The 27317-nt window shown below is 36.9% G+C and overlaps 2 protein-coding genes and 1 non-coding gene across 7 annotated transcripts in view; 2 read left to right on the forward strand and 1 right to left on the reverse strand.

Moving 5' to 3' along the window:
* Window positions 1-4586: 4586 nt before the first annotated feature.
* Window positions 4587-14498, reverse strand: LOC110068245 (uncharacterized). 4 transcript variants are annotated; one of them, XM_089298071.1, is made up of 6 exons: window positions 14347-14498; window positions 14110-14234; window positions 7961-8677; window positions 7530-7603; window positions 6637-6730; window positions 4587-5623 (listed from the first exon to the last, which is right to left on the reverse strand). In XM_089298071.1, exon 3 carries the CDS (start codon window positions 8487-8489, stop codon window positions 8187-8189), a length of 303 nt encoding a protein of 100 aa, XP_089154197.1. In that variant the 5' UTR covers window positions 8490-8677; window positions 14110-14234; window positions 14347-14498; the 3' UTR covers window positions 4587-5623; window positions 6637-6730; window positions 7530-7603; window positions 7961-8186. The 4 variants fall into 4 exon arrangements, 2 of the variants coding, with proteins under 2 accessions (XP_089154197.1, XP_089154198.1); XR_016209833.1 differs by lacking the exon at window positions 7961-8677; XM_089298072.1 differs by lacking the exon at window positions 7530-7603.
* A 168-nt stretch (window positions 14499-14666) lies between these two features.
* Trnay-gua (transfer RNA tyrosine (anticodon GUA)) lies at window positions 14667-14752 on the forward strand. The gene is given in 2 exon segments: window positions 14667-14703; window positions 14717-14752. It is a non-coding gene; the product is annotated as a tRNA-Tyr (tRNA).
* Window positions 14753-15151: 399 nt separating this feature from the next.
* Window positions 15152-27317, forward strand: part of LOC110068202 (importin-4-like) — a 28368-nt gene continuing 16202 nt past the window's right edge. Inside the window, exons 1-17 of one of the 2 annotated variants that reach the window (XM_089297964.1) lie at window positions 15152-15246; window positions 15339-15425; window positions 17514-17593; window positions 19252-19293; window positions 19736-19766; window positions 20379-20480; window positions 20588-20724; window positions 21293-21335; window positions 21463-21528; window positions 22349-22450; window positions 22602-22685; window positions 23060-23218; window positions 23804-23857; window positions 25050-25159; window positions 25840-25874; window positions 26347-26420; window positions 26844-26979. In XM_089297964.1, the coding sequence (XP_089154090.1) occupies window positions 15184-15246; window positions 15339-15425; window positions 17514-17593; window positions 19252-19293; window positions 19736-19766; window positions 20379-20480; window positions 20588-20724; window positions 21293-21335; window positions 21463-21528; window positions 22349-22450; window positions 22602-22685; window positions 23060-23218; window positions 23804-23857; window positions 25050-25159; window positions 25840-25874; window positions 26347-26420; window positions 26844-26979 (1405 nt within the window). In that variant the 5' untranslated portion in view covers window positions 15152-15183. Of the gene's footprint in view, window positions 15247-15338; window positions 15426-16147; window positions 16236-17513; window positions 17594-19251; window positions 19294-19735; window positions 19767-20378; window positions 20481-20587; window positions 20725-21292; window positions 21336-21462; window positions 21529-22348; window positions 22451-22601; window positions 22686-23059; window positions 23219-23803; window positions 23858-25049; window positions 25160-25839; window positions 25875-26346; window positions 26421-26843; window positions 26980-27317 lie in introns of those variants that run through there. The other variant, XM_089297965.1, reaches the window with a different exon arrangement.

Consider the following 27317-nt stretch of genomic DNA (forward strand, 5'->3'; position numbering starts at 1 on the left):
CAGTTACAAATCGCTTAGGACAATAGATCACTAGCACTTTTGTTTTCAGAAAATTTTTGGAAGACTGCTTAGGATTTAATCTCAGCACTTTGTCCCTCTTTGTATGATAACACAACTCAGGAGAATATGCATGAAAACCTCTTTTCTGATAATGTTAAATTCAACTGATCAACACACCATACTATTTCTACACTATTATGGTGCTCCTTTGTTGTTGAACATGTATTTTTTTGTGCGTAAGGACCTTGCCATACCAAACGCGATTGCCATTTGAGAAAGATTTAAAAACGTTTAAAGTATTTTCGGAACTATGGCTCGGACAGTAGACAAAAAAAACGTTCGTCTAACATGGATATTTTCGTTACCTTGCTTCCTCTATTAAACTTGAACCTTCCAGTTAGTCAAACTGCTGTCACATTTAAGGCGGTTAAAAGTATTCATTCAATGTTGATTTGCACCCCTGAGGTAGTAGTAGATCTACCCCAGTAGATCTATCTGCACGCATACCCTCTTGCACCCCTGACCAAAGACAGTTCCTTTTTTTGTTTTGCTTACAACCTTTGCCAGCTCGTAAAGTGTTGAAAGAGGTCACAAACAGTCAACAAGGGCATTCAGAAAAGGAAAAAAGGAAAATAAAATAAGGTTCCGGGCTGTAATGGAACCTGTGGTCATCCGGATTAAGAAGCGTTAATGATCTCCACTACACCACGCAATACACACTTCAATTTTGTCACAAATAGTCAATCAAGTATGTAGAGTTTGCTTATGCAAGATTGTTCAAGATTGTTCTGCATATTTTTCCGTTCGAGTTGAGATGATATATTAAAAGTTATGATCAGAATGGGAGGCGCAGTGGCCTCATGGTTAGTGCGCTCCACTTCCGATCGAGCGGTCCGGGTTCGAGCCCTGGCCGGGGACATTGTGTTGTGTTCTTGGGCAAGACACTTTACTCTCACAGTGCCTCTCTCCACCCAGGTGTATAAATGGGTACCGGCGAACTTAATGCTGGGGGTAACCCTGCGATGGACTAGCATCCCATCCAGGGGAGAGTAGAAATATTCCTAGTTGCTTCATGCTACAGAACCGAGATAAGCTCCGGCCTGATGGGCCACTTGGCTCGTATGCAGACTTAACCTTTTTACCTATGATCAGAATTCAGAGCAAGGGATAAATTTTTCCCTAAATTGATCTAAACTCTGTGCTTTCAAAAAGGTCACAATCGGAATCTCGCTTTTGCTTTTCGTAACAATTTCGTTCATTTATCGACCAGTAGATCTATCTGCACGCATACCCTCTTGCAGCTGTCCAGTTTCCCTATTTCTATGTTGTGTTTTTTTCTTTTGTAGAGCTGCTTACAGTCCATGGCCATATCTTTGGAATATGCTCTTTTTACTTTCGTATGAGTTTAGTTTGAAGTTACATTTTCTCCTTTTTTCCAGTCACTTTTTTTTGTTCTTGAGCTCTGAAATTTTTCGAAACAGCAAAACACCTAGAATAAATTCTTCAGAAACAGCAAGTAAAGAAAAATAAGTTTAAGAAACACCAGTTTCGTTATAACAACCTTTAAACACATGTTGACCATGGAAACACTTAGTCCCGCGATGAATGTGACGTGCCAAAATATTCATCGATAATTATGCAGTTCTAAGACTGCACGGGGACCCGCAACACCCTCGTTCACTTCCGGCTAAATAGGGGAGGCAAATCAGTATTAGTTGCTGTTATACACGATTTTTGCACAGCGCAGAAATATTGCTGAAGAAAGCTCACCCTGCCAAATTTGCAAGTTTTTCATGAATTCTAAACCTCAAGAAAATAAAAGGCAAAAAATTAGAACAAATAAACAGGGAACAAACTCATCCTTGCTGAATTTTCCCTCAATATAAATGCTGCAAGCTTGGTTTCGTGAAGTCACATTTGTGTCGCCTTTAATGTAAGATAACTAAAGCTATTCCTTGCAGTTTTCGATGCATTGGTTAGTTAGTTTAAAAGAGGATCTTCTCAAACGTTCTCAGTTTTTATTTTGTCACATTTTGGTCGACTGAAATAGATTCGTAAAATAATGATAGGCAATAATTGCTGTAATGACTGAATGCTGACAAGTATTTTTTTGTGTATTTCAGATTGGCCGCCTTTTTCAGTGAAAAAGAGTAATTAAGGCCTGGGGGAACTGGTGATGAACTCAAGATGGATTGATCATACACGGAGGATGATATGTGACAGTTATCAGCCCATAAGTCAACAAGTCTACCGCGGGTACAAAGGACAGGTAAAACATCATTTACTTCTAAGACAAATGTTTGACTGTTTAGCTAAAAGTAAGTCACGACACGATGTGTAAAATTACCTACAGAAAGAACGAAACTTAAGAGTAGAAAAAAACAGACGAGTTTAGAGTTTTCCCGCAACATAAAGTTGTTTGGATGTAAGCTACATGTAACACGAAACTGTGATCTGTTTTGTTAAATTGGGGGAAGTAGCTCTGTGCAATAGCGAGCTAAAATTTAACTTTTTCCACAGGTTGAAAAAAAAAATGTATAGGTTTTTTAGAGTCGAATATACTATTACTTTTCAAGTTTCACTGGCTCAGCGTGAGAGAAAACAAAATTACAATTTATTTTCTGTTCTTGATCTAGTGGAAACACATTTCGTTGAAATAGTCCTTACAACATGGTTGCCACGGAGTCGTGAATCCCATGATTAAAAAATGGATACACCAAAATGTTCCCCGATAATTTTGAGGAATATTAACGAAATTTGCCCAGTTAACGTAAATGTTGTTTAAGTACGAGGAGACTGAAGTCAGTTAAGACACCCCTGACCCCCACCGCTTCCCGATCGCCTGCAAGTTAAAATTTCGTCAAAATAAAACATGCTTATTTTTTCGTATTAATGAAAGAATTAATCACCATAAAATACGACCAATTATGGACTTTAAACTTCGGGGTAATTAAAGGCATAGGCTTATTAGAGTCCAGGACATCTTTTCTTGCGGTTTATGCTCAGGATCACAGTCGCCCAGTGTCTCTCGGAACCTGGAGTTATTTCATTGGTTCTTAAAATAACAACAAGTCATAACAATGCCCCTAGCCGTAAAAAAATTAATAGAGGTTGTGTTTACCGCGGACAAATGAAAAACAATCGAGGTTTCAGAAAGGTAATGTCTTACTGGAGTTTCTCAAGTTTGGTCTCATAGGTCTCGTGTGTACCACTAGTCTTAGCTCTTTATCCTCAATTGTGATACTCGATTTAGTTGTGTAAAAGTGGTTCGTAAACGTTCCTGATTATTTCTTCACTTTCTGATCACAATGATAGGCAATATTTCTGTAACTGAATGATGAGAAATTTTTTTCTTTTATTTCAGGCAGGACGCGTTTTCAGTCAAGAAGAACAGTTAAGGCTTGGGTAAACTGTTAATGATCTCATTTTGGATTCGATCATAGACAGTCGATACGTTAATATATCTACCGTGACAGTGACAGACTAGATATCGCTTACTTCCGAGATACAAATGTTTCTTTTTGATCGTAATGTGCAGTAAAAAGTAAACACTCCAGAGGAATTGAATTTGAAAATAAAACTTTCCTACCGTAGTAAAGGCCGTATGAGGTTATAAGAACAAAGCAGAAATAACGGATGAATAGAAATGGGAAAGATTTAAGATTCTGTAGATACGCCATTCCCGATTCCACGTTTTTGACGGAACTCTTTATCAGTACTTAAAGACGTATCAAATTTTTCGTTATAAATGTGTTAAATACTCAATTTGTACAATTCAGTTGGAACTTGAATTTTAATCAGTGCTTTTTCCTGCAACAGGTAATAGTGATGTATAATATGATGTAAGCTTAGGAAGACATCGTCTGTTTACATGGGGAAGGCTGTTTGTCCGGTTGAAAATAATCCGGAAATAGGGGGTCCATTTTAGCCTTGATAAAATTATTGTTGAATATACTTTTGCTGTTCCAGTTAAATTGAGTCTTTGTGAAAGAAAATAGGAAAATACAGTTTTCGAAGTCAGTCAAATTGTTTATTTCGATAACAATTATGATAATTTTATCAAATGTAATTCTGTATTGTTTAATTTATATCTTTCTGTTGTTGTTGACGCGCAGCTCGGCTAGGTTAACATCCTTTAATCTTTCCTGCGTAATTTTTGCTAGTAACTTGTCGAATAGAAAACAATGGCATTATGTTTCTGTTTCATTTTTCTCTTAGGTTTCATAAAATCAGTTATCTAGTTACGTACGTAACGGCAGAGTAAAGCTTCAATGGATATTGTTAATATTACAGTAACACAACAAGGTCGTCGTTATCAGAGGAACATAACTCAACTCCAACGCTCGTCAACAGGTAAAGAAGGGTTTCATTTGAGATGTCGAGATAACTCAACTCCAAGGCTCGTCAACAGGTAAAGAAGGGTTTCATTTGAGATGTCGAGATAACTCAACTCCAAGGCTCGTCAACAGGTAAAGAAGGGTTTCATTTGAGATTATAGCGGCGGAAATCTGGCGAAGAGCTACGGAGTTTGTTTTATTTAACTCTGATAACGAGTGCATTGTTGTTTATTGTACGCGAAAGATATGTACACTGAAAATGTTTTAATTTTTATTGATTTTTGATTGTTGTAGCATTACAAAATAAAGTTCTTCTATAACTTTACAAACTTTTGTCAGTTTACTGAAAACTATGCTTGCAAGACTCTTTTGCAGAAGCCTTACAAATGACGACTCCCAGAAAAGAAAATTTTCAATCTTGGAAGGACGGCAAAAATTAATGTGGATTATAACTTTACAAACTTGTGTCAGTTTACGGAAAACTATGCTTACAAGACTGTTTTGCAGAAGCCTTACAAATGACGACTCCCAGAAAAGAAAATTTTCAATCTTGGAAGGACGGCAAAAATTAATGTGGATTATAACTTTACAAACTTGTGTCGGTTTACGGAAAACTATGCTTGCAAGACTGTTTTTCAGAAGCCTTACAAATGACAACTCACACCGTCACCTCCCCGCCACCACCACCAACTAGCATCTCTTTTATACTTAATAGCAAGAGTTTACTGTTCTCATCCTTGTGGTTCAGTACCCAGTAGTTAGTGGTGGTGGCGGGGAGGTGGCGGTGTTCCACATCAGTTTTTGCCGTCCTTCCAAGGTTGAAAATTTTTCTTTGACCACTTCTTAAAACTGGTCATTTTCATGGGATCTGAAAGAGAGAGCGCGCCAGTGAACTCTATACACACAAAGGTTTCTCGCCAAAAGACTTAAACTTAGTTTTTACCGTCCTTCCAAGGTTGAAAATTTTTCTTTGACCACATCTTAAAACTGGTCATTTTCATGGGATCTGAAAGAGAGAGCATGCTAGTGAACTTTATACATAGAAAAGTCTTCCGCCAAAAGACTTTAAAAATTTTACTCAAGAGAATGATTCCAAGCACGCATGCGTAAGTACAAAGTAATACCGCAAGGATAAGAACTCAAAAAGTCTTGCTATAAAGTATAAAAAAAATGCTAGTTAGTGGTGGATGGTGGGGTGGTGGTGGTGGTCCACATCAATCTTTACTTTCCTTCCAAGTTTGACTTTTATCTTTGGCCTTTCGCCAAATCGGTCATTTCCAAGGAATCTGAAAAAGAAGACAATACGAAATTTTAACCCACAAATATTTCTCCCCAAAACACTCATTATTTAGCTCTTATTAACCGAGCAGGATGTCTGTATGGGAGAAATCTTGACCGAGGTCGTGAGTACAGACCGGACGCAGGTCAAGATTCTCCCATACAGTCCGACTTAGCTCGGTTAATAAGATGTTTATTATATGGCAAAGAAGAAAACTTTAATTCGTTTAATGCAACCGGTTTGCTGACATTTTGCTTGCAAACGGAAATGAGCTTAACTTAAACCTGCCGAAATTTGCGTCCTCTTTACGTCCTCCTTTACTCAGGCTTTTTGGCAATTCCATAAATGAATGAGAAGAAAATAAAAGAAAACGGTGAACATTTTTGTGTTTTAGTTTGCTACTTTTTCAACGCAAAATGAAACCGGTCTAGATGCCGGTCTAGATGGGAAAATCTAGACCGCGGTCAATATCGATCCAGCCAATCAAATTCGTGAATTCGGTAGTTCCCAGTCCTTGTGAGACAAAGCCATATAATAAACAAGAATATTATTCCAAAAGCTCACCATTGTAACAACTTAGACTTGTACGATACGTTCGACTTGTGCAAAGACGTTAATTTAGCGGAAATAAGAAAACAGCGCGAGTAATAAGAAGCATTTCTGTTACATGCGCGCGCAGTTTTGCACGGTTCAAAACCTATCGTAGCGAAATTTGCTTGCATGTCTATTGAAGTCTTTGCACTGAAAATATTTACGCTCAAATTTACCGTGAAATGCTTCAGGCAGTTAAAATCTTTTTATACTGTAATTAAACGTCCTTTAATCCTTGTTCGTATTTATGTTGTTGATATTTACTGATCTGAATGAATCTCATAAAAAAGCAAGTAGTTGCGTAGTTTACCCTTGTGAATGAATGAAGTTAAACTCTCATGACACAGAAACTTGACTTAATTACAAGTGCTGAAACGAACGCAGTAAGATTACTTAATCCATAGTAAACATGTAAACAATGCGACTTACTCAAGTTTGTCCATCGCGTTTACAGAAAAATCCATCAATGTGCATGTTTTCGGATGCCATCATCTTAAACTTTAAAGCCCCTCGCTGTTGATCCCTAAACGTAAAAAAAAGAAAACAACTGTCAGCTTTTCGTTCAAATTAAAATAAAAGGGCAAGAATGCACGCAAATAAGATACAAATTGTGGCGTTCGCTGTCTGCGGTAAACACCTATTATTATTATTAGTTTTTTTTTTTTTTTTTTTTTTGCACAACAGCAATCAAACTGACTGCGTGCAGCAAAATAACATTAAAATAAACATTTCCAATACGCAAATAACCAATTCCACCCTCTGCTACTTTCTTTTTTCAGGATAAAATTCGTTTAATTTTCCATTGAAAATAATGACAAAGTTATAATTCCTTACACGTCCCGAGTTTAACAAACTCCAAAGCTGAGGTCAAAATTTAACGTGTCCAAATAAGCAAGATCTTTCGACGAACGATCGCGAGATAAACTTTCGCCCAAAAAATTAATGACTACAAAAGTAACATAAATGTGTTAGTTGCTTGCGTGGCTGCAGCTGACCACAGTGCGCGCCGTTAAACCTGGTATGCATTGATAATTAATTTTCCACCAACATTAGTGTCGAAGCCGGGTGGCGCAGTGGTTTGGTGCGCGCTACTCACTACGACAAGTGAGGAAATAACGGAGACGTAAGTTCGAGTCCCGGGTCTGGCGAATAGAAGATATTTTTTTCTTTTTGCACACTCAAATAAATTGATCAGACCTAGCCTTTGTGAACATTTTTTTGAGTTTATTTATACTGTAGAATCCAACCGCTTACGTCGAATGAAAAAGGGCAAAAAAATCATTCTGGCAATGTAAACTTTCTGTTCAACCAATACGACCAACCTTAAACGCCAACATGGTTTCAACTGGCTTATCATGTTCTTGTTGTCTGACAGTCTCTTCTCTACAACATGTGGCTGGGAAATAAGGATGCGGGAGAAATAATGAGCGCAAACGGAGTAAATACTCTCAATAGGATAGCGCCTATTTGTGTTTCTATGATAACACTACGATCCTGAAATTTGTTTGTCAACGATGAAAACTGTTTCCGTTTCTTAAATGTAAAAACTAGGCGAAGCTTGGAAGTTTGTTTCAGGCCGGTAAACATTGGTAAGAGCGCGTTAAAACTGCTTATATATGGTTACGATCTAAAACAGAGCATTTAAATTCGCAGATTAAAAAGCAATTGAAAACAACAATGACCAAATTGAGCACCGACAATAATTACAACCAAACCAAATACGGATGAAGGAACACATGTACGTATAGCCGACCTGTTTTTAGTCATGCCAAGGTTTTTTCAGTTACTGCGCCAGGGTTGAGGCGTTCCACCTGTGACAGGAGCGCTATCAGCGAATGGGAGTAGTCCTGTATGGACTTCGTTTCCTTCTGCCACCACTCAAAGAACTTCCTCATGGCCTGTGTGGAGGTAAGCCCCTCACCAAATCAGCTACGTAGTACCTGGAATACGGCTTCTGGGGTGTTTTTCTCCTCATCTGGTCAGAGTTGCAACTCCTCCTTGGCAGCTCCCTCCAAGTGGCACAGGAGGAAATCCACAGCATCTGCCTCGGACTGGGAACTGATGGCTCGCTTAGCGTCCAGTATCCAATCCTCAATCAGATGATCGTCTCTGACTCCTGTAAACTTCCGAAGTTTAAGTTCTCTGGGTACCTTAACAGTGACCTGTCCTGGAGAAGATCCTGATCCTCCGGTTGCTGATGAGGGTCCACTGTCTCCGTTCAGCTGGACTTCCAGCGCTGCCAATGTCTCAGTGAGGGTTTTGAGTTGCTCAGCAGTGGTCATCCTTGTAGTTTGCCCGTTCCGTTTTAACTCTACGTGAAAAACTCGTATCCCACTTCCGACACCAAAATGTAAGACGGTCGAAACGGTCGACGTAGTTACGACAGATACGAGTGTACGATTTACGAGTTTATTGACAAAAATAGCGGAGACAATAACAACAGGGACAAAATAAACAGGAACGAGTAGCACTGAAATACAATAAACAAACTAAAATCAGCCTAATGCTAATAAAGAGTAAAACTAAACAAAATAAGCCCCTCTATTTTCCTCGGTCCCCACCCCCACCCTGTCAAGTCTCCTGTTTTGCGCTGGCGTCCAGTTCTCGCATTTCTATCTGTGCGTTTAATGATCGTATCAAAATATGAGAAAAAAGAGGGCTGTGAGCAGTTTAACAAACTTAAAAACATAGGCACGCAAGGCGTGCAAGAGTTTTTTTTTGTTTGTTTGTGAAGTGTTGGAGATAGGAGCATTCATGGAGCTGTTTACAGTAGTGATTTCGTTAACTTGACAAGTTTTTTCGGTTGCGATATACAGCAAGAAAGAAACTGGGAATTTATGATCTACATGCGATGTTACATCGGTCATGGTAAGATAGCTAAATAATAAGCCATAAAATGTTTGACTGAACAAACTAGAGTAATCTGACATGTCTCCAGATTAATGTAGATACCATCTTATTTTCTAACAGGCAATTTGATTCGTTCTTTGATACAACCCACACTGTGATTGGTGTGACACACGCCCATGCATAACTCTCTCACTCACCGATCACATAGCCCTTCCAACCCCCAAGAGGAATTTTTGCTCAAAAATACTCAAGTTAATTAAGAGACCTTTTCGCATTTTATACGAGACGTAAGTTTACCCTTTTTACACAACACAACACTACTTTACCGAAAATAGAAAGAAAGAGAAAAAACCTCTCTAACACTTTGAAAGTCTGATTTAATTAAATTGCACTTTAACTTGGTGCTGCGCAGTCTTCAAAGAACATTTGAGCAGTTTTCATACTTTTTACCTTTAAAAATATCGGACTGAAATGAATGTCATCAAATAAAACTATTAAACTGCTACTGCTACGTAAAAACCGTCCAGAAATGAAAGCTTCTTTTTTGTTTAATACCCTGGAAACAATAGCTGATAACTTGTCAGCTCTAATTGAATTTACTCCATTTGTAACTAAAGATAGCAAACATCTCATGGGAAAGAGTGGGGACGATTCGTCAGCTCTAATTGAATTTACTCCCTTGTGAAAAACAAGCATGTCAAATTACCCTTTGTAACTAGAAAATAAAAATATCTCGTTGTATTTGCATGCAACAAGGACAAAACAATCGTTACCTGCACTTACTATTGTAAACGTTAGAACTGTTTCAAATCTAAATAGTCTCGTCTCCTCTAAAACATGTCCTAAGAACTAGAAGCGACGATTCGTGACCTCTAATTGAATTTACTCCTTGTGAAAAACAAAAGTATCAAGTTACCTTTGTAACTAAGAATGAAAATATCTCGTTCATTTGCATACTACTAACCCACGAACTGTTTCAAACCTCAAGACTCATCTCGTTCATAACTAAAATCCTCAGCCTAACCCACAGAAAATGTCGAAGTAAAACCCTATATACGAATACTTCCTCCTCTTTTATAGAAGAATAAATATGGCCATTCTGAACTGTATCGGGATCAAATCTTCTCACATACCATTTACCTTTACAACAAGAAATTTGATTGGCTGTTTATAGTAGATACAATCTGATTGGTGTGACATACATACATCTCTCACTCACTCACTCATCCATTGACCCGTCCATAACATACCCAATGCGCCGACTAAGAGGTATTTTTTTTTTTACAAAAAAATAACTCAGTGAATCAAGCATTGATAAGTATATAAGCAAAGTAAAACAAACCATTTAGATTCGACTTAACAGACAAAGATTGTTGTGCTGAAAGGAGAGGTTGCTTGTTTTTGACCGAAACGTAACATTCACGTTATTAACCTACTTAAAAAAAGACTTTTCAAACAAAAGAACAGTGAAGGAGAAATGTCTTCATTTAACTGATACCAGACTGAACCTTGTCAGATTTTTAATTACTAGTGCAAAAAATGCAAATTTGTGTAACTCGCAATGTTCATGTTCATACACACTAATTCAGTAATTGGCTTTGTATAAACACGGTCGATCAACAATAACGAAGCGAAAAGACAAATTTTTCCCTGAATTTTTTCGTGTTCATTGACATTTTTATTACACTTCAGTGGCTGTAAGTTAAGTCTTCAGTCATGGTTTTAACCTTAAAGTATATAGGCCAAATGGATCAGTAAATTGTTGATTGTGATTGCAGTGTGGTGGGCTTGACTGGCCACCTGCACTTCAAAATTGAAAAAATATATACATTCCAGGTGTCCTAGTCATAGCTAGACTGTATATTGTATTGCTAGATGATACAGTTCTTTCATTTAAAAGTCTTGTCCATTTTTGATAAAATATGAAGTCCAAATACCTGAAATATGTTTAAACAGCGCTCAAAACCCAGTCAAATGTCTCTCGAGTGTTTTCAGCAATGTCCTTTGATGACGTCACCAGACATCCGACCCACATCCCACTATGCTTGGTCATGGCCACAGAAATTACAACTTAAAACACCTGTAGAAATGCGGGGATGTTATCAATCGAGACAATTTTTTGTCGAAGTAATTGGGAAAACTAGTAGACTTCATCAAAGGAAAAATATTGGGGGTTAGCGACACTTTAAATGTTTGAGATTTTAATATCTTGTATTAGCAGGTATTCTTAAAAAAGGGAAATAAACCAGAGATTTTCTAAATGTTTATGATATAGAATTGCTTCAAATATTCCTGAAGACTCTGTGGCAGCAACTTTAACCACAGATTAATCAAATTAGACTTAAAGGAGACTCTGCCAGTGATTTAAAGATTCCTCGCACAGTTAAAAAAGTAGACCAACATATACCTGTATTATCAAGTGGAAAACCTAATAAGACTCATAGGCAATGAGAAGAGCTACTAAATGTCACAAGGAAACTTCCCAAACACTATATAAATATTGCTGCAAACTTGGTGGTGCCTAATAGAAACTGAAAGTTAACCAGCCAGCCAAACCTTTTTAAAAAAAGGATTACTTCTTACTTAGACTGTTTATCTTACCATTACCAATTCAAGATTGTGGGTACATCGTAAATAATAAATTTGGCTTTTGTTGTAAAAACATAACAGACTTGTTGGATTAACCACAGGGAAGTCTGGAACTATATAGCTTATTTATACTAATGTAATAAAACAAAATGAATTAACTGTGTGCCTGAGTGTGTCTTTCTTTAGTTGTTCTGGAAGGGATTTGTGCTAGAGTTTCTCCTTGTGATTTTCAAATACAACTGCTTTATACCTGTCGGAAACTGGATGTGACATAAACTTCTCAAATTTCAAGTATTAACTATTAACTCTCCCTGGGAGAGAGACAACACTCTTTCCTCTTTTGTTAACATTCAAAATTTGAATAGCAAAACTCCCTTCTGGAGAGATAACAGTTATACCTGAAACTAGAGATTTAGCACCAGTGTTCCCGGTGGATTAACCTAATCAATACTGAGGGGGGTGTAAGCAGTGGCGGATCTAGCCCCCCCCCCCCCCACCTTATTTTGGGTAAAAAAAGAAGAAATCACAGAGGGAAGAAAAGCTGGCAGAGCAAGCAAAACAAAACTGGGGCCCCCTCTTAGCTCAAGGTCTGGATTCACCACTGGTAAGGGTTTGTGGTGATGCAGTTTTGTGTTATTTTTGTGGTTAGTTTTGTACAAACTTTTATTTTAATGCTGCATTGCAGTTTTTTTACACTTTTCTATGTGGTTTTACGGTTTTCGGACCCCCTTACGACCCCCTCACTGAGATATCACAGTGCCTATTAAATACAAAGGTTTTTGCGCCAGGTTAGGACCACACGGAAAAAGTAGATCTTTGGAAGGGCTATTGGAATCCACAAAGAAAAATTGGGGTAGCCATGCATTTTTTCGAGATAATTAGCCTTGAATCTCAACAAAAATGCTGACATCAGCATTTTTCTGAAAAAAGAAGGAAAGGATATTTCTTCACCGATTTCCTTAGAACTCGCCTTTACATACAGAAAAGCAAACATGTGTAGACATCATAAAACTGCATGGTAAATGGCAACATAAAAAACATTTTTGGTATGTTTTTAATAATAAAATTGTTGCAACAGCACTTTTAGCATCTCTGACAGCCTTCCTCTGATTCAGTTAAGATACAGTCTAAATACCTTTTGCTCACAACCAGAAACTAATGACATGTTGAATAGGCTTGCCACTTCAATTTCATAACATAAAATATAGGGCTAACCACATGCTTTTTAAAGTTATTGATCGTTTTTGAAAACTTTTACGGTGCCCATCACATTTTTTCCTGTCACCTCCCCAGTAAGTAAAACAATTGCATATCTCGCACTTGTTCTGCGCGTGCACTACGCCATCTGCAGATACATGTTTACAGTTGGATTTCAGTATAATTTTCGACAGTGAGTGGTTAGCGATATGCTCCTATTCTAGCATTCCTGGTTTAGTACAGGTTCATTTAACTTGATTTGGTCACAGTAGGAAAATTTTGTTTTCATTTTAGTTGTGTACTCGGTAGGGTAGTTGATTGCATCAATGTCACAAAAGTAGGCACCGTCCTTAAAGTGGCTGAACACAGTTTTTGACACCTGTGTTTCATTCACCTTGTTCCCTCAGTTGTCAAAAATGGCAGCAAGCAAGTTAATAACACAAACTTTGGTTTTTTGATGGTTAAGCTGATGTAAGTGCCATTGCCATGGCAACATGAATAAACATAAACAGGCCTTTAAAATCGGTTTTGTTTATTTGCAGAAAATCTAGTCCTTAGATTTTCTTCATAATTTGCATGCAACAAGCTTGTGACGATTCTCACAAGTTAACACCATTTTGCGAATAATTTAACATAGATCTTTAATTATCCCTTGTTGAAGGTTCACTGGAATATCTAGAATTCCCTTTGTTAAAGTTCAATTATTTTCAATACTTCAGTTACTTATTTCCTAAAGTATTTTCGTGCCAAATTTCGTGAAATTCTAATGAGTGGTTCTCAAGAAATAGGCATATTTTCTAGAGTGCAATTTTTCCTTCAATCGCAATTTTTTGACTTACTACGCATGTACTGTATTTAACTGGGTTCTTTCGGTAAGAAAGAAAAAGCTGAGAATTGCTGGGTTCTTTGCATCGTTACCTTTTCTAACATACCTTTGTAATAAAAGACTGAAGCCATCAATACACTGCGTTCAATTATAGAGAAAAATAGCACAGATACTGCGGGTGTTGAGCAAATAAAATGATCGCTCATGTCTGTTTTCTGCAATCCTTGTGCGCGCGCTGAATTGCATCAGCAAAAGTGCGCGCGAAAACTGTGTTCGGTCACACCTCAATTCATCAAAAAGACCTAAAAAAGAAAGATCATAACTCTTGCACGCCTTGTGAGCCTATGTCTACTACACGAACAACTTCCTTCCCCTGTGGGAAAGCTCGACAGCAATATAAGCTGAATAATATTATTGACTTACATTTCAACTACGCTTACCTGTCGAATGCCTGTTCGTGTCTGCTGTCCAAGCTGTTTAATTTCATTGGGAACTTCCTTCTAGATTCCCGCAGAGTCAAGCTATCACAATTTTCACGTGGCAAGTTTAGGAACCCATATCGTCTCTGACGTGGAGAAGAAACAAGAAAAAAATCGTTTCTTAATGCAAAAAGATAACTTCACTATTAGTTAGAACATTAAATGTCGTAATTTAGGAAGATTTAGAATAGAACTAACCTGTTTTTCAAGGATAAAATATTTCGAGTTTTCGCGGTTGAGGAAAACACACAAGCCAAATTTCAACCCCACAATGCATGGAGAACTGAGTATGACGAACTGGTTCCCAGTCTACTTCGTTTGATGAAATTTCTCTCTATCGATGATTGGTAATTTTGAGGCGGCCGATTTTTTTGATTCTCTTCAATTTGCTTGCACAATCATTTTAAACCATTGCCATTGTTCAGAACATAGAAGAGGGCCGTCCAGTTTGCTTCGCTTGGCATTTCCGTTCTATTATTACAATATCTACAAAACTTTTCAACTTCCGGATATCTCTTCCTTCGATAGCTCAGTTGGTAGAGCGGAGGACTGTAGAGTGTGTGAAGTCATCCTTAGGTCGCTGGTTCGAATCCGGCTCGAAGGAAATTTTTTTCCTTGCCTCAGCAATTTTCTACTTTATTCCTCTTGTCTTTCAGTCAGAGATAAATGAAAGCTGAGTCTTAAGAGCAAAATGGTCCTTATTCTGTAATGCAAATTTTTTTTTTCTTCGATTTTGTACCATGTATAAAGTGATCGATCTAATTTCTAGCAATTTAATAGCCTTTAAACATCTTAGAAATTCCTCAATTGGCTAAACGAACGACTTACCTCTATTCTTTATTTCTTCACATTTTCTCTTTCCGATGTGTTGTGTCCCACAAATTTTGCAGAAAAAAACATTGCATAGTCGCACTAATCGCGTGCGTCATAGCGTGCAAATTGCCTTTCGCGCGAGGGGCGCGATTCTATCTGACGTGTATCGCGGGCGTACACGTTCCCAAACCACTGGGAGAGGACTGGGAGAGCAGGGAGAACATGGCGGAGCTAGAGGAAATTCTTCTAAAACTACTCGTTCCTGACAATACAGTGATACAGCAGGTAAACGACAAGTCTTACTGTACATCCATCACTTGCTTTATTATTTCTGGCATCGTAAGTAGGTGTGATTTAGACGCATTTTATGCACACAGGCTACCGCTCAACTGCGCGAGGCGTTCAAGAACCCTGCTATTGTGCCAGCTCTTGTAACTGTGCTTGGCTCTTCTCAAAATCCTCAGGTAAGATTATCAGTTGTGGTCAATCTCCCTTGTCTATAAATAGAACCGTTTGACTTTTGTCTCCGGTTTTGCTTAGTATATGATTTGTGAGCGAAGCGTTAATTATTGTTTATCGCCATGTCATTAAGAGCTTGATATAACCAACATGAGCATATATATAACTTAAGAATAAGTAGCCTTATATTAAGCTTAAAAGCTTTATTAAAAGGTCAAGTATTGAAAAAGTCAACAGGTTAAAAAATGATTTATCTGCTACAAGGCTTACAGTAAAATGTATAACTGAATTATAAACTCAAAAACTTTTTAAGGCACGTGTTACACGTTGCGTTGATGTGGTTTTAATGATCACTAATGCGCCTGAGGCATATTTTCCACATTAGGACACGGTAAGAAATATTGGCAAGCTGCAGCTAAGGGAGAGGCAGGATTTATGTTTGATTTTGGCCTAGCTTAGAAAGTTTCCAAAACAGTGATGCAGTAGCAAGACTTCCTAGAGGACTCACTCCTCAGAAAAGGTGTTATTAAATTGTACGTGAAAAATTGAATATCAGTTATTGAACTTCTGAACCAATACAGAGGGCCATTAACTAAAATTAGCCAATCAGATTGCTTAATTTTAATTTTCTAGTCCAATATTTTCCAAGTGTTGGACTGTTCCAAATGATCTTGTGGTTTTGTGGCTTATACTTTTCTTTTGATTCTAAACATTTCCGGTCACCTGATAAGTCTCTTATTAACCAAGATTGCTCAAGAGTATACTAGAAGAAGTACTAGCCTTTCATCTCTTTTGTAGAGACCCTACTGTGCTAGGTCTGTATATTCAAGACGTCGGGCTGATATAATCTCAGTGTGGCTCTCACATTTGGTTAACAAGATAAGAACTGGCTTTAAGGTCATTCCACTGAAATAGAACCTGCATGGAGATTTTTGTGAAACTTTGCCAATTGATTGTTTATATTATAGGTATGTTCATTTAGGAGCAACAGCACCTTGTTTATACCCAATAAATCCTTATAATAGCACCATGATTGTAGTCACGATTGCTTACTAAATTCTCGTTTCCAACAATTGTTTTTTGTTCTACACTGAGAATTGGTCCATATTTATTTTACACAAAGAAATGTATTACTCAATTCAAATCCACAGAAAAAAATGATAGGTCACCATACTCATTTGCGAGAAAATGACAATTTACCTCTATGGCGAGGTCCAGCTGTAAAGAAAAAGCCACCATTTTTTAATGCATGCATGCTAATCACGCGGGAAATTATGTGCAGTAGGGATGCGCAATGCAATACTAGGGAATGACCTTAAATAGCTATCTGCAGGAGACTGCTGCCTTAGCAAACTTAGATTAGGGATTACGAGATACAACTGCCTTTTTTTGTTGAAAAAAATTCTGAAGGGGTATGAAAATTGTTTGAGATATTGTGTCTTCAAAATAACAGGGCTGGCATATTTTTCTCAAAAAAATAATTCTGTTCATAATTTATAGCACTAGGTAATTCTTGCTGGAAATATGAACGTAAATTAGACTTGTATATAATTGGATATATAAACAATAGCCTCCATTTGGTGCAGAAATATACTCTCATATTTATCCACAGACATTGTCTGTCTCAAGAAGTGAACAGTCAGATAATGTCCAAGGACAAAATATCTGAGCATATTCTCAGACCAAATGGAGGCTATTATGTTTAGTATCCTTGAAATTTCAAATGTTTTTCACAACACATGCAGTTTTGAAAATTGGGGAATATTACCCGGATATTCCACAGTTGCACCTGGGGCATATTCAGTCATGTGACACGTTTAGACCAATTGTGCACTAGCCAAAATGTTTGATGGATTATAATCTGTAATATAGAATAATACTCCAAAATTGTGTGGATACAATAGTAAATAATACATACTCTCAATTAACACCATTATCACATTTTGATTGAACTCAGAGGGTTGAATAGCTTTCAGTGAAACAACAAGCTGTTGTTGGAGATAGCAGGAAGTTTGAGATTATAGAGTTTGAGAGTGTGGGCTTAATATACATGATATATAATTCACTAATATGATGGGTTTTTTTTGTCCCAGGTGAGACAATATGCTGCAGTTTTGTTGCGTAGGCAAGTTGTCAAGCAGTGGACAAAACTGACCCCTGAGGTTCATGCCATGTGAGTAGAATACAGTTTACATTAATTTTGTGTTTTGGTTTGAAAATTTTCAAACCAGGTTAGACTCAATTTTGTTTCGTTTAGAGTCTCATAAATAAAATAGTCTGCAAACAGGCTCCCAGTGAGGGTAGAAAAAAGTTTGCCTACTATCGGCTTGTTCTGGAAGCCCTAGACCATTCTCAGCTTGCTCACCTTAAAACCCAACAAGGAGTCTGTTCGTAGGCTACATAGTAAACCTTTTACTAACCCAGCAGGAGGGTTGTACCATTATTTACCCGAGGTTTTGGCAGTAGAGACCTAGCACAGAGGTCATACAAAAATGACCAAGGGCCAATATTTCCTCATACAGCTCAAGCAAGCTAGGTCAGTAAGCAATGCTAGTTTATTGTGTGGCACTCGGGTCATGCTTGTTTTGAATTTTCTGGCTGTCAAAACAAAAAATACATAGGTTGTGACTGTTTCCATGGAAATGGTCCGTACAGTAAAAACCTAACTAAGAAGAACCAATTAGATCACTTAAGATTTACCTTATGACTAGTTTGACTAGATCTCATTTTTTCGACTAGGCCATAGAACGCATCAATTTAGACAATAAACATTTCACAAGCAATTTGCCAACATGTGTGAAACACGAAACTCCCTTGTAGTTTCATAATTTACCATTCTCAAAATTAACTGGGAGTCAATGTAAAGCCAAAGGTGATTATTTCGTTTAAAAACTATGAGGACTACTTGCAAAATAATTCTTTGCCCAAGTGAGTTGTTCACAGCCGTAAATTGCAAAGTAAACATTACATGTAATATTCGGTAAATGAAAACAATTTGTTAAAATAAGGAGTTCAAGCAACTGTTTCAATTTTTTCTCAACTTCTTGACAGCTAAAGATCAAGCAAGTGTTAATAAACGGTAGTTTGTTGATGAACTTGCGAAGCGATCGAAATCTCGAAATATTTAAGTGTTCATTGATGATTTTAACATTGATATGCAAATTTCACGTTGAAACCTAACGCTTTTTTATTCCAGGAATGTCCCTTGTTTGTCCGACAATGCTTCATATAAAGAAACTTATTTGAACGCATAACAAAGAGACATATACGCGCGTATATATGCACATATGTGCACATATTGACATACACATATATGGAAAATATGCGCGTATAATACGCATATGCATAGTTCACATATATCTGAGCTGCACTGTATAATCTAAGTAAATAACTTCTAGAAGTAAAGAAACCTATTTTTTGTAGACGAAACACACATTTGATTGAACCACATTAAGAGGCCACACACATTATTTGGAGTAACCACAAAGCAAACAAAGATCGCTGTACTATGCTGTTGTCACAAAATATTTCAATTGATTATTTTGACAAATTTTTGTTCCTTTTTAACAGCTGTTTGAATCATAAAATAATAGGCAAGAACTGTGGGAGGCAGAAATGTCAAGATTGTCCTAATGCAAATGTAGAGCTTGATAATTCTGGTTCTCATTTTCCTCTCACCTTTCTCCTAGTAAAATACTCAGAAATTATGTTAAATGGCAAATTATGGTAAAGGAATCTTCAGTGTAGTATGAACAATATTTCATGCAATTAATTAGAAAAATAATTATTAAGTATTCAACCCAATTTTATTTGTTTTTATTTTTTCTATAGGTTAAGAGAGTCCCTTTTGCAAGTCTTGCTTCAAGAACCAGAGTAAGCTAGGCTGAAATCAATTATTATCTGAACAACAAATTGACCTGCTAGTAATCATTATGGAATCGCACCCATTGAAACACAATGAATTGTTACACGATGAATAGATCGAGGCTTCGCAAGCAAATTTCAGGAACAATGGTTTTGACATTGATATACACTCAGGAGTTTAATGATTGACTTCTCTCGGCCTCTCTGCATCTAGTTACGCATGCTAATGCTAATTTGGAAGCTAATTTGGAAGCTAATTTACATGTTCAATCAATTGTGTTTCAATGGGCGCAATTCCGTAATGTTTTGTCAATATTTGCCATGAAAAATTTTGATTGTTTTGTACTGTCAGTAATTTTGTTACCTGTTACCTGTCCACTTTGTGCCAAGTGACACATTTCAATTAATAGATCATTAATAAGAGTTGCTTTAATTTTTTGATTAATTTTAGGCCAGTTGTAAGGAATTCTGCAGCACAAGTAGTAAGTTACTCATTGAATGAAAATATTTTTAAAATTACTTATTAGATATGTCATAATATGATTAGTAAATCAAGATACTTAAATTTAAATTTATAGTGAAACTAGAACATGTATTCTCATTCGTCTACATAATTTTTTAACATTTCAATTATTTATTTAGATACAACAAATGAATTCCACTTATTAAGAACTTGTTAATTTTTAGTGTATGCCGCTCAGTTACTGATGTTTTGAACCCTGAAAATAAGAGCAAAATAATGATAATGACAATAATAATAATAATGATAATAATAATAATAATAATAATACTTTATTTATATTAACTGTTTGATAGTAGAATTCTTATATTTTTGAAACTTTTTTGTAATCCGATCAGTTGCTTTTTAACTGAATTTTGGTGACCTCTGTTCGCCTTCATCAGAGTTCATCAATAACAAACTTTGATACTGTACTGGTGAACTCTTGACTGATGAAAGTGAACAGAGGTCACCAAAAATTCAGTTAAAAAAGCAACAGATTGGATTAAAAAAATGTTTTAAAAATGTCTATCACCGATTGCAACACTGGAAGCAGAATTCTTATATTATATGTTAATTTATTACCTTATATTAGGTGAGTGTGATAGCTAAACATGACCTGCCAGCTAATCAGTGGCCAAAACTGCTTGTTTTCCTTCAACAACACATCAAGTCAGATCAACCACTACAGAGAGAGGTCAGCTAGATTAGAAATTAATATCCGTTTGGAAAATTCATCCACCTGTATTATTCCCTTCAAGTTAGGGTAGTAACGCAGTTCTGAGGTGTTCTGTTGTATTTCAGATGGGCATGTTTCTCCTAAGCTCCATCACAGAATCAGCCAATGAACAGCTACGTCCTCATTTCACCTCCCTCTTCCAACTTTTCTCCAGTACATTAGAAGACCAACAAAGTAAACTGGTACCATTTTACACTATAAGGTGAGGTGCATATCCATCACTTAACCACCCCCTGTAGGTAAACCCTTTCAATGCCTGGGGGGCCTCCCGTATGAAAAAGTCAGGATGCTGGTCAAAAAAAATCTTAAAGGAGACCAGTCTGGGTGTGGCTCAAACTTAATTTGACTCATAAAAGATACCAATTAACATAGAAATGACATAGTTTTTTAAATTATTGTTTTCTGGAGTGTAGCCCTAAAAGATACTTTGAGGGCTTAAAATACCGAGGTAAACCGTAATGGTGTTTGTCCTTAACATCCTAAGTTTGTGTACATGTAGGTTGGTTGGGGTGGGGGTAAATTATTATAGCTGGCTGATACAGCCTGAATTTGGTTCAAGTATGGAAAATTTAGAACTGATTATTGCTGAGCAATACTTTTATGTGTTGATTGATATGATTTTTTTTATCATTCTTTTGAATAAGGAAATTTAAAACCAGTGTGACTTCCATTGGGAATGAGAAAGTTGTTGATTTGTAATTCTCTGGTTACAGGTTTTATGCACATATTGTATCACTACAACTACACACTGTATCTTATCTCCTCTGTAGAGCATTGACATGCCTCATTGAATGTGTCGGAACAGATGAAATTGTAAGCTGATCAGTACATAATCACATGCCTGTGTGTATTAAAGTAACTGTCATTTAATTTGTGTCTTATCAACCCTCAACCTCAGTATCAAAATGTGGTTAATACCTGTGTTTTGTTTCTGTTTTAGCCTTTAGTTAGACCTCTTATACCAAAAGTTGTGGCATTCATCAATCAAATCTTATCCATAGATGAGGTGGGTGATTGTTCACTGTATACTGTTATTTGTAGGTTACTAGTAATGTATAGAGGACATAACCTGATGGCATGAAGATATAGATTTTATTTTTAAGTGATAGAAGCAACATTTTGCAAATGAGTACAGCAAGTGAGTAGGATATTGTCTTTAACTCAGGAAAATAAAATTCGTATCTAGTTCAAGCCACCATTTAGACAAACAAGGACAAACTTACTTCTTGCACATTCAAACAATATTGTGAGGAAAATGACATCATCAATGTTGCCACTAGTGAGGATATTGAAAATGTGCCACTTCAGTCCTGGATGTAGCTTCATATGAATTTTACAAGTGGTGTATTTTCTATTCTCAAACTCATTAAAATAGCAAACAAAGAAAATCACATCTGTGAAAGAGGTCTTTTTTTCTTCACTTACTCCTTAGTTTTTGTTTCGATTGAGACGATATATCCAACACTTGAGACAGTGTTTCATTGGCTATCCAAAAATACTCTGCTGCACGTCATATTTTCAACCCTCTTCTTGGTGCTTGAACATCCCGATGAAACACTTTCTCTCATGTTTGACTTATTAGGTAAAACACTATTGTAAATTTGATGTAGTTTCTTCCCAAACTCGTGGCTTGGATATATCATTGGCATCAGATTTTCAAGGGGAGATTTTTTTTCCTTGGTTCTCAGCCAAGATGTTTTCCTGAGGTGATTTAATTTAGATCTTTAATTTTGGTAAACTACTTTCTCAAGTTTGTGATGAAAATGTAAAGAAATTTAGTAAATTAGGATGTTGATTGTAACAATATTTGAACAATTTTTACCCAGGATAAAGCGTGTGATGCAATGGAAATATTTGATGAACTGGTTGAGTCTGAAGTCAATATTGTGACTCCTCATTTAAAAGCATTGGTTGAGTTCTGTCTTCAGGTTTGTAATACTTAGAATTTATGGATACTGTTTAACAGTAGTGCAGCTAAGCTTCTGGTTGTTGTATATGATGTACTGTGTGTATGCATTATGAACAGTACAATAATAATAAATATTATTAATGATGCCATTTATACAAAATTGATTGCAGATAGCTAGTAATTCATCTTGTGGAGACAACTTGAGAATAAAAGCTCTTTACTTTGTAAGCTGGCTGGCAAGAATCAAACCCAAGGTGAGTTTAATCATCAAAAGATGTGCTGCCTGTGTGCTAATAACCAAGCAGTTAGTGGTCTTATAGAGTATTTTAGGTATTAGCCACTCCCATTCTGTCTGTTGTTGTTGTTGTTGATTGTAGAGGGGGGGATGCCTTTTTAACTGTTAACAACTCTACATTAGAAGGGTTTAATGATGCTCTACAATACATGTGAAACTAATTTCTAAAGGGTTCAAATGGTTCATTTTGAATTTCTCAACATTTGATGTTGTCTTTATAATAGTTAAAAGAGGTATACATATCTATTAAGTGTATTTCTAAACTAGAGAAATTTGCAAACCTCTCCATTGATATTAGTTGTTTAATTGACCATGAGAATTTTTCTTCAACAGGCACTGGTGAAGAACAAGCTTCTCTTGCCAACCTTGTCCGTCGTGTTTCCTCTTATGGCTTCACCACCAAGTGAAGATGATGATTTTGATGATGAAGATGAAGATGATGAGGTGGAAGAAGGAACAGAAGCAAGCAGACCTTGTGCAGTGGCTTCACAGGTAAAATGGTACTTTTACAAAGGTGTGGTTGTCAAACATTTTTTTATTATATCCTAAGATATTGACCTTTTGCCCATTCAAGCATCTTGAATGGTTCTACCCTTAAATAGACCCTTTTACAGTTGTCTGTTCAGTAACCTGGCCTTTGGATGGCAGCGAGGCTGGAGGTGACCTTGTTTTGATACAGACCTCACTGTTTTTGTTGTGTAAATCAAATTGTTCTTATGCTAACTAGTTGGCATTTACATAAGAAAAGCAGAGAGGTCTGTATCAAAGCAAGGTCACCTCCAGCCTCGCTTGCAGTCAGAGGCCAGGTAACTAAGCACACAACTGTAAAATGGCCTATTTTGTGTTTCAGCTACTCAAATGAAAGCTACATTGTATGCACTGAGCAGTGCATGTACTTTTATGCGATACCATTATTTTGTTATGGCATGCAAGTTGTTTCTCTATAAGTCTGGGGATGATAACCTACAGCTGTAGAGTGCGACCCTTCTAGTGACTTCTACTGGCACAGATTTTTTTTTTAATTCTGAAATTTGGTAGTCTTGTTGATCTCCATTTAATGTGCTTGTGTTTCCTTAGGTTCTTGATATTCTTGCTCTTCATTTTCCACCCGAGTCAGTTATTCCACCTTTGGTAAGTGAACTAATTTTACTGTTGTGGAGACAAGCCCCTGTTCCTGTCAGAACAGTCTCTAAGAAAGGACTGCAGCATCTGCAGTTGACTTCACAACCTTGGAGTCATCACAAATGCTCAATCACACATTTTTCCAGTTGGTGATTATTATTAGATCCTGAACCCTAAACAAGGGTGTGTTGTCAAGGGGCGTGTTTAAAACATAAAATGGCAAAATGACAAACAGCATTAAGGTTAGCCTAAATAGTACTCTGGTTAGCCTAACTATCACCGACTCAAAAGTGGTTACCTATCAAGAATTATAAGGGTTAACCTTTACAGACACCTGTATCCCACATTGACTCTTACTCGTAGCGTCATTTTGTCAGTTTGCCATTTTGTGATTTAAACTCGCCCAAAACCAACACCTGTAGTGTCCCTTAATCAGATCATTCAGATTTATTTTTTTCATGAAAATCTTAATTTTCATTGTAAATTCAGTTCTGAGAAATTCAAAGGTCAAAGGGCATTATAAGTTAAGACTCAGTCAATAATACCATAAATCCTTGAATTAGCACCGGGGTTCTTATTTCAAATTTAGGAGAAGACAGGGGGCGCTTATTTGAGGGAAGCACTTAATTGGGGGGGGGGGGGGGGGGGCGGTGGGCTTATTTATTTTTTCCCAAATTGTGGTCAGATAATTATGATCAGTTTTTTTCTAATATTTGTATGTGTCAGACCCTCAGAAGTCTCAGAAGGATCCTGTCTCTCTTGAAGAACTATGTAATATAACCCCTTTAGCTGGTCTAGGCCTGCTGCACTAGGTTGGCTGGCCTTTAGGCAATGAATCAGCAGATCTTCACTACCATCCATTACGATGGTCAATGTGCAGTGATTGAATGAGTCAATAATCACTTGCTTGTGACTGAAGACAACCAAAACTATACATCCTCTGTTGCAATTGTCTCAGTACTCTTCCATAAAACAGGGGAGGGGGCATTTATTTGAGGCGTGGGGCTTATTTAAAATTTTGGCCGATAGAAGGCATGCTTATTCGAAGGGGTACACTTATTTGAGGGGAGGCGCCAATTCGAGGATTTACAGCACTCTCAAACTTACACTTGTGTTAGGCTCTAGCAATGTGAAACTTAATTTGGACAGAACTTCCACAAAACATGACTGTTTAATAAGTTGTTTTCAATCTTACCTTCAGATGCAGTTTGTGCAGCCAGCTCTTGGAAGTGAAGACCCATATAAGAGGAAGGCAGCACTAATAGCTCTGGCAGTGCTTGCTGAGGGATGTGCAGACTACATCAGAAACAGGTTGGTAAGTTTAGGACAGTTTTCACTTGATTGTTGAAAGTAATTTGAATTTGTTTGAATTAGTTCAGCTTTAGTACACTGTGCGATAGGCTTTAACAACTTGTGCCACTTTATCAGCTAGTCAGAAGTAAGACCAGAACCAAAGGTGACCCACTTGCACACATTTTTCCTTTCTTTCAGCTACATGTATTATGCTTCCAATTTTGATTGGCTTGATTTTGTGTGCCCTTTGTGATTGGCCAGAGTAATTACTTTGGTTTTGGTTTTACACTCAATTGAAAACCACTCCAATGTCGCAAACATACACAATAATACAAAACTGCAATTAGAAAGAGTCAAAACAGGGGTTACCTTTTGATTCTGTTCTATTGATAGAACTGTTGTGCAATAGTAAGTTTACTCAGGGTTGTTTTGAAAAAGTGAGACACTTACAGCACTTGCATGTGCTGTTTTCACTAGGAGTGTTATTGTTTTCCATCAATCATATCAATGCTAGACTGTCTAATGCTCTCCTGGCATTTTTGCGTAGCAGTGCATGTTTACAGAGAGGACATTCTGAGACTACATTGTGTTACTCAAGAACACAATAAAATTAGTGCCACCCTCCCCACCCATGGCAAGCATGCAAAACAACTGCATTGAAATATTTGCTATAACTTGGTTAATTTATTGCATTGCAGATACCTTCAAGCTGCTTTGCAGACCATCTGTAGAGGTATGGATAAAAAGAAACAGTTTGGTGTCCGTAAGGCCAATTGGGTCGTGATAGTAGCAGACAAGTCAAGAATATTAAGAAAACGACAAAACGTTTGAGTTTACAAAACATGTTTCGACAGAAACTTCTGTCATCCTCAGTTAATCCAAGTACAATGTGATGAATGCTGAATTAATAATAAGTAGAAAATGCTAATTGTGATAAAAAGTAACAACAGAATGAAGCAAAGCTTGAAAGTGTGATAATGCCAAATGCATGTAAATTACCGCTTTTTGTCCACTGTTGGCAATAGCATGCTTCAGGTAATTGCACTTACTTACAGTAGTAATAATTGAGAAATTTCAGGTAAAGGTAACAAAAACTTGCGAAAAATGTATGGAGAATTCATGACAAGATATATTTCTCGAGCCACCTAAAATGTAATTAAAGTTTGTCTCATGTTTAATACAAATTGTTTAATATGTCCTTTAAGGTCTTTCAGATCAAAATCCTTTGGTTCAGAATGCTGCTCTGTTTGCACTGGGTCAGTACTCAGAGTACTTGCAGGTGACACACTTTGTTCTTTAGATAATTTTAGTCATGAGTGACATTTTTATAATAAAGACAATTTTGTCCATAGTTTTCTTCCACGTGAGAGTTCCTTGATAGGTCTCTTTCAACATATTAAAATTCAGATTGATAGTGAAGCCTAGGGGACACAAACAAAAGAAGTAACTAAACATGGTCATTCAATTTCCTTTGTTTGTGTCCTCTAGACCTCACTGCCAAGGGTTAGATTTTTTTGGATTTTAATGTATTGAAAACAGTCTATTGGTTAGGTGGGTAAAATATAAAACAGGTTGATGATGTTGATAGGAAATCATGGATTTACTGAAAATTCATCAAATCAAAAGAAAGGAAATCAAAACTTCTGTATCTATCTATAGTTCTCTTTGGTCACTTTCATGTTTACATTTTGTTTCTTTTTAGCCAGATATCAGTAAATACAGTGCCGATATACTTCCACTTCTGTTTGAGAAACTTGTGAATACTTCAGAAAGTGAACAAAAATCATCCAGCGTAACAAGGACTTATTATGCACTGGAAACGTTTTGTGAAAATCTAGGTAATGTTGGTCTTCTACGGGTTTTGTTTAAAACACAGAACTACTTGATGGGAATTTTAAGCTCCATTAGAAAACAGCCCTAAGAAAATACGTGCGCTGACTGGTTAAAAATCGTGTTTCTATAACTCGTTAGAAACACAGAACTAGCTTGAGCTGTTGACGTAATGATGGTGCGAGCAAAGAGAATTTACGTTTTGATAATCAAAGTTAACAAGTAGTTTTCCTTTTTTCCATCGCGGTGTTTTCTAAAAGAAATAGAAAACATGTTCTCCGTGTTTCTATCGAGTTATAGAAACACTCGTGGAAGTTTGGGAGAACTCGAAAAAGCTGTGGAAACA

This window comes from Orbicella faveolata, unplaced genomic scaffold (genome assembly GCF_042242905.1).
Source record: "Orbicella faveolata isolate gen_17 unplaced genomic scaffold, um_ofav_v1 contig_3, whole genome shotgun sequence".
NCBI classification, from domain to species: domain Eukaryota; kingdom Metazoa; phylum Cnidaria; class Anthozoa; order Scleractinia; family Merulinidae; genus Orbicella; species Orbicella faveolata.

Excerpts from the sequence above, each read along its gene's own strand:
- LOC110068245 (XM_089298072.1), bottom strand. The coding sequence starts at position 8,489 with ATGACCACTGCTGAGCAACTCAAAACCCTCACTGAGACATTGGCAGCG.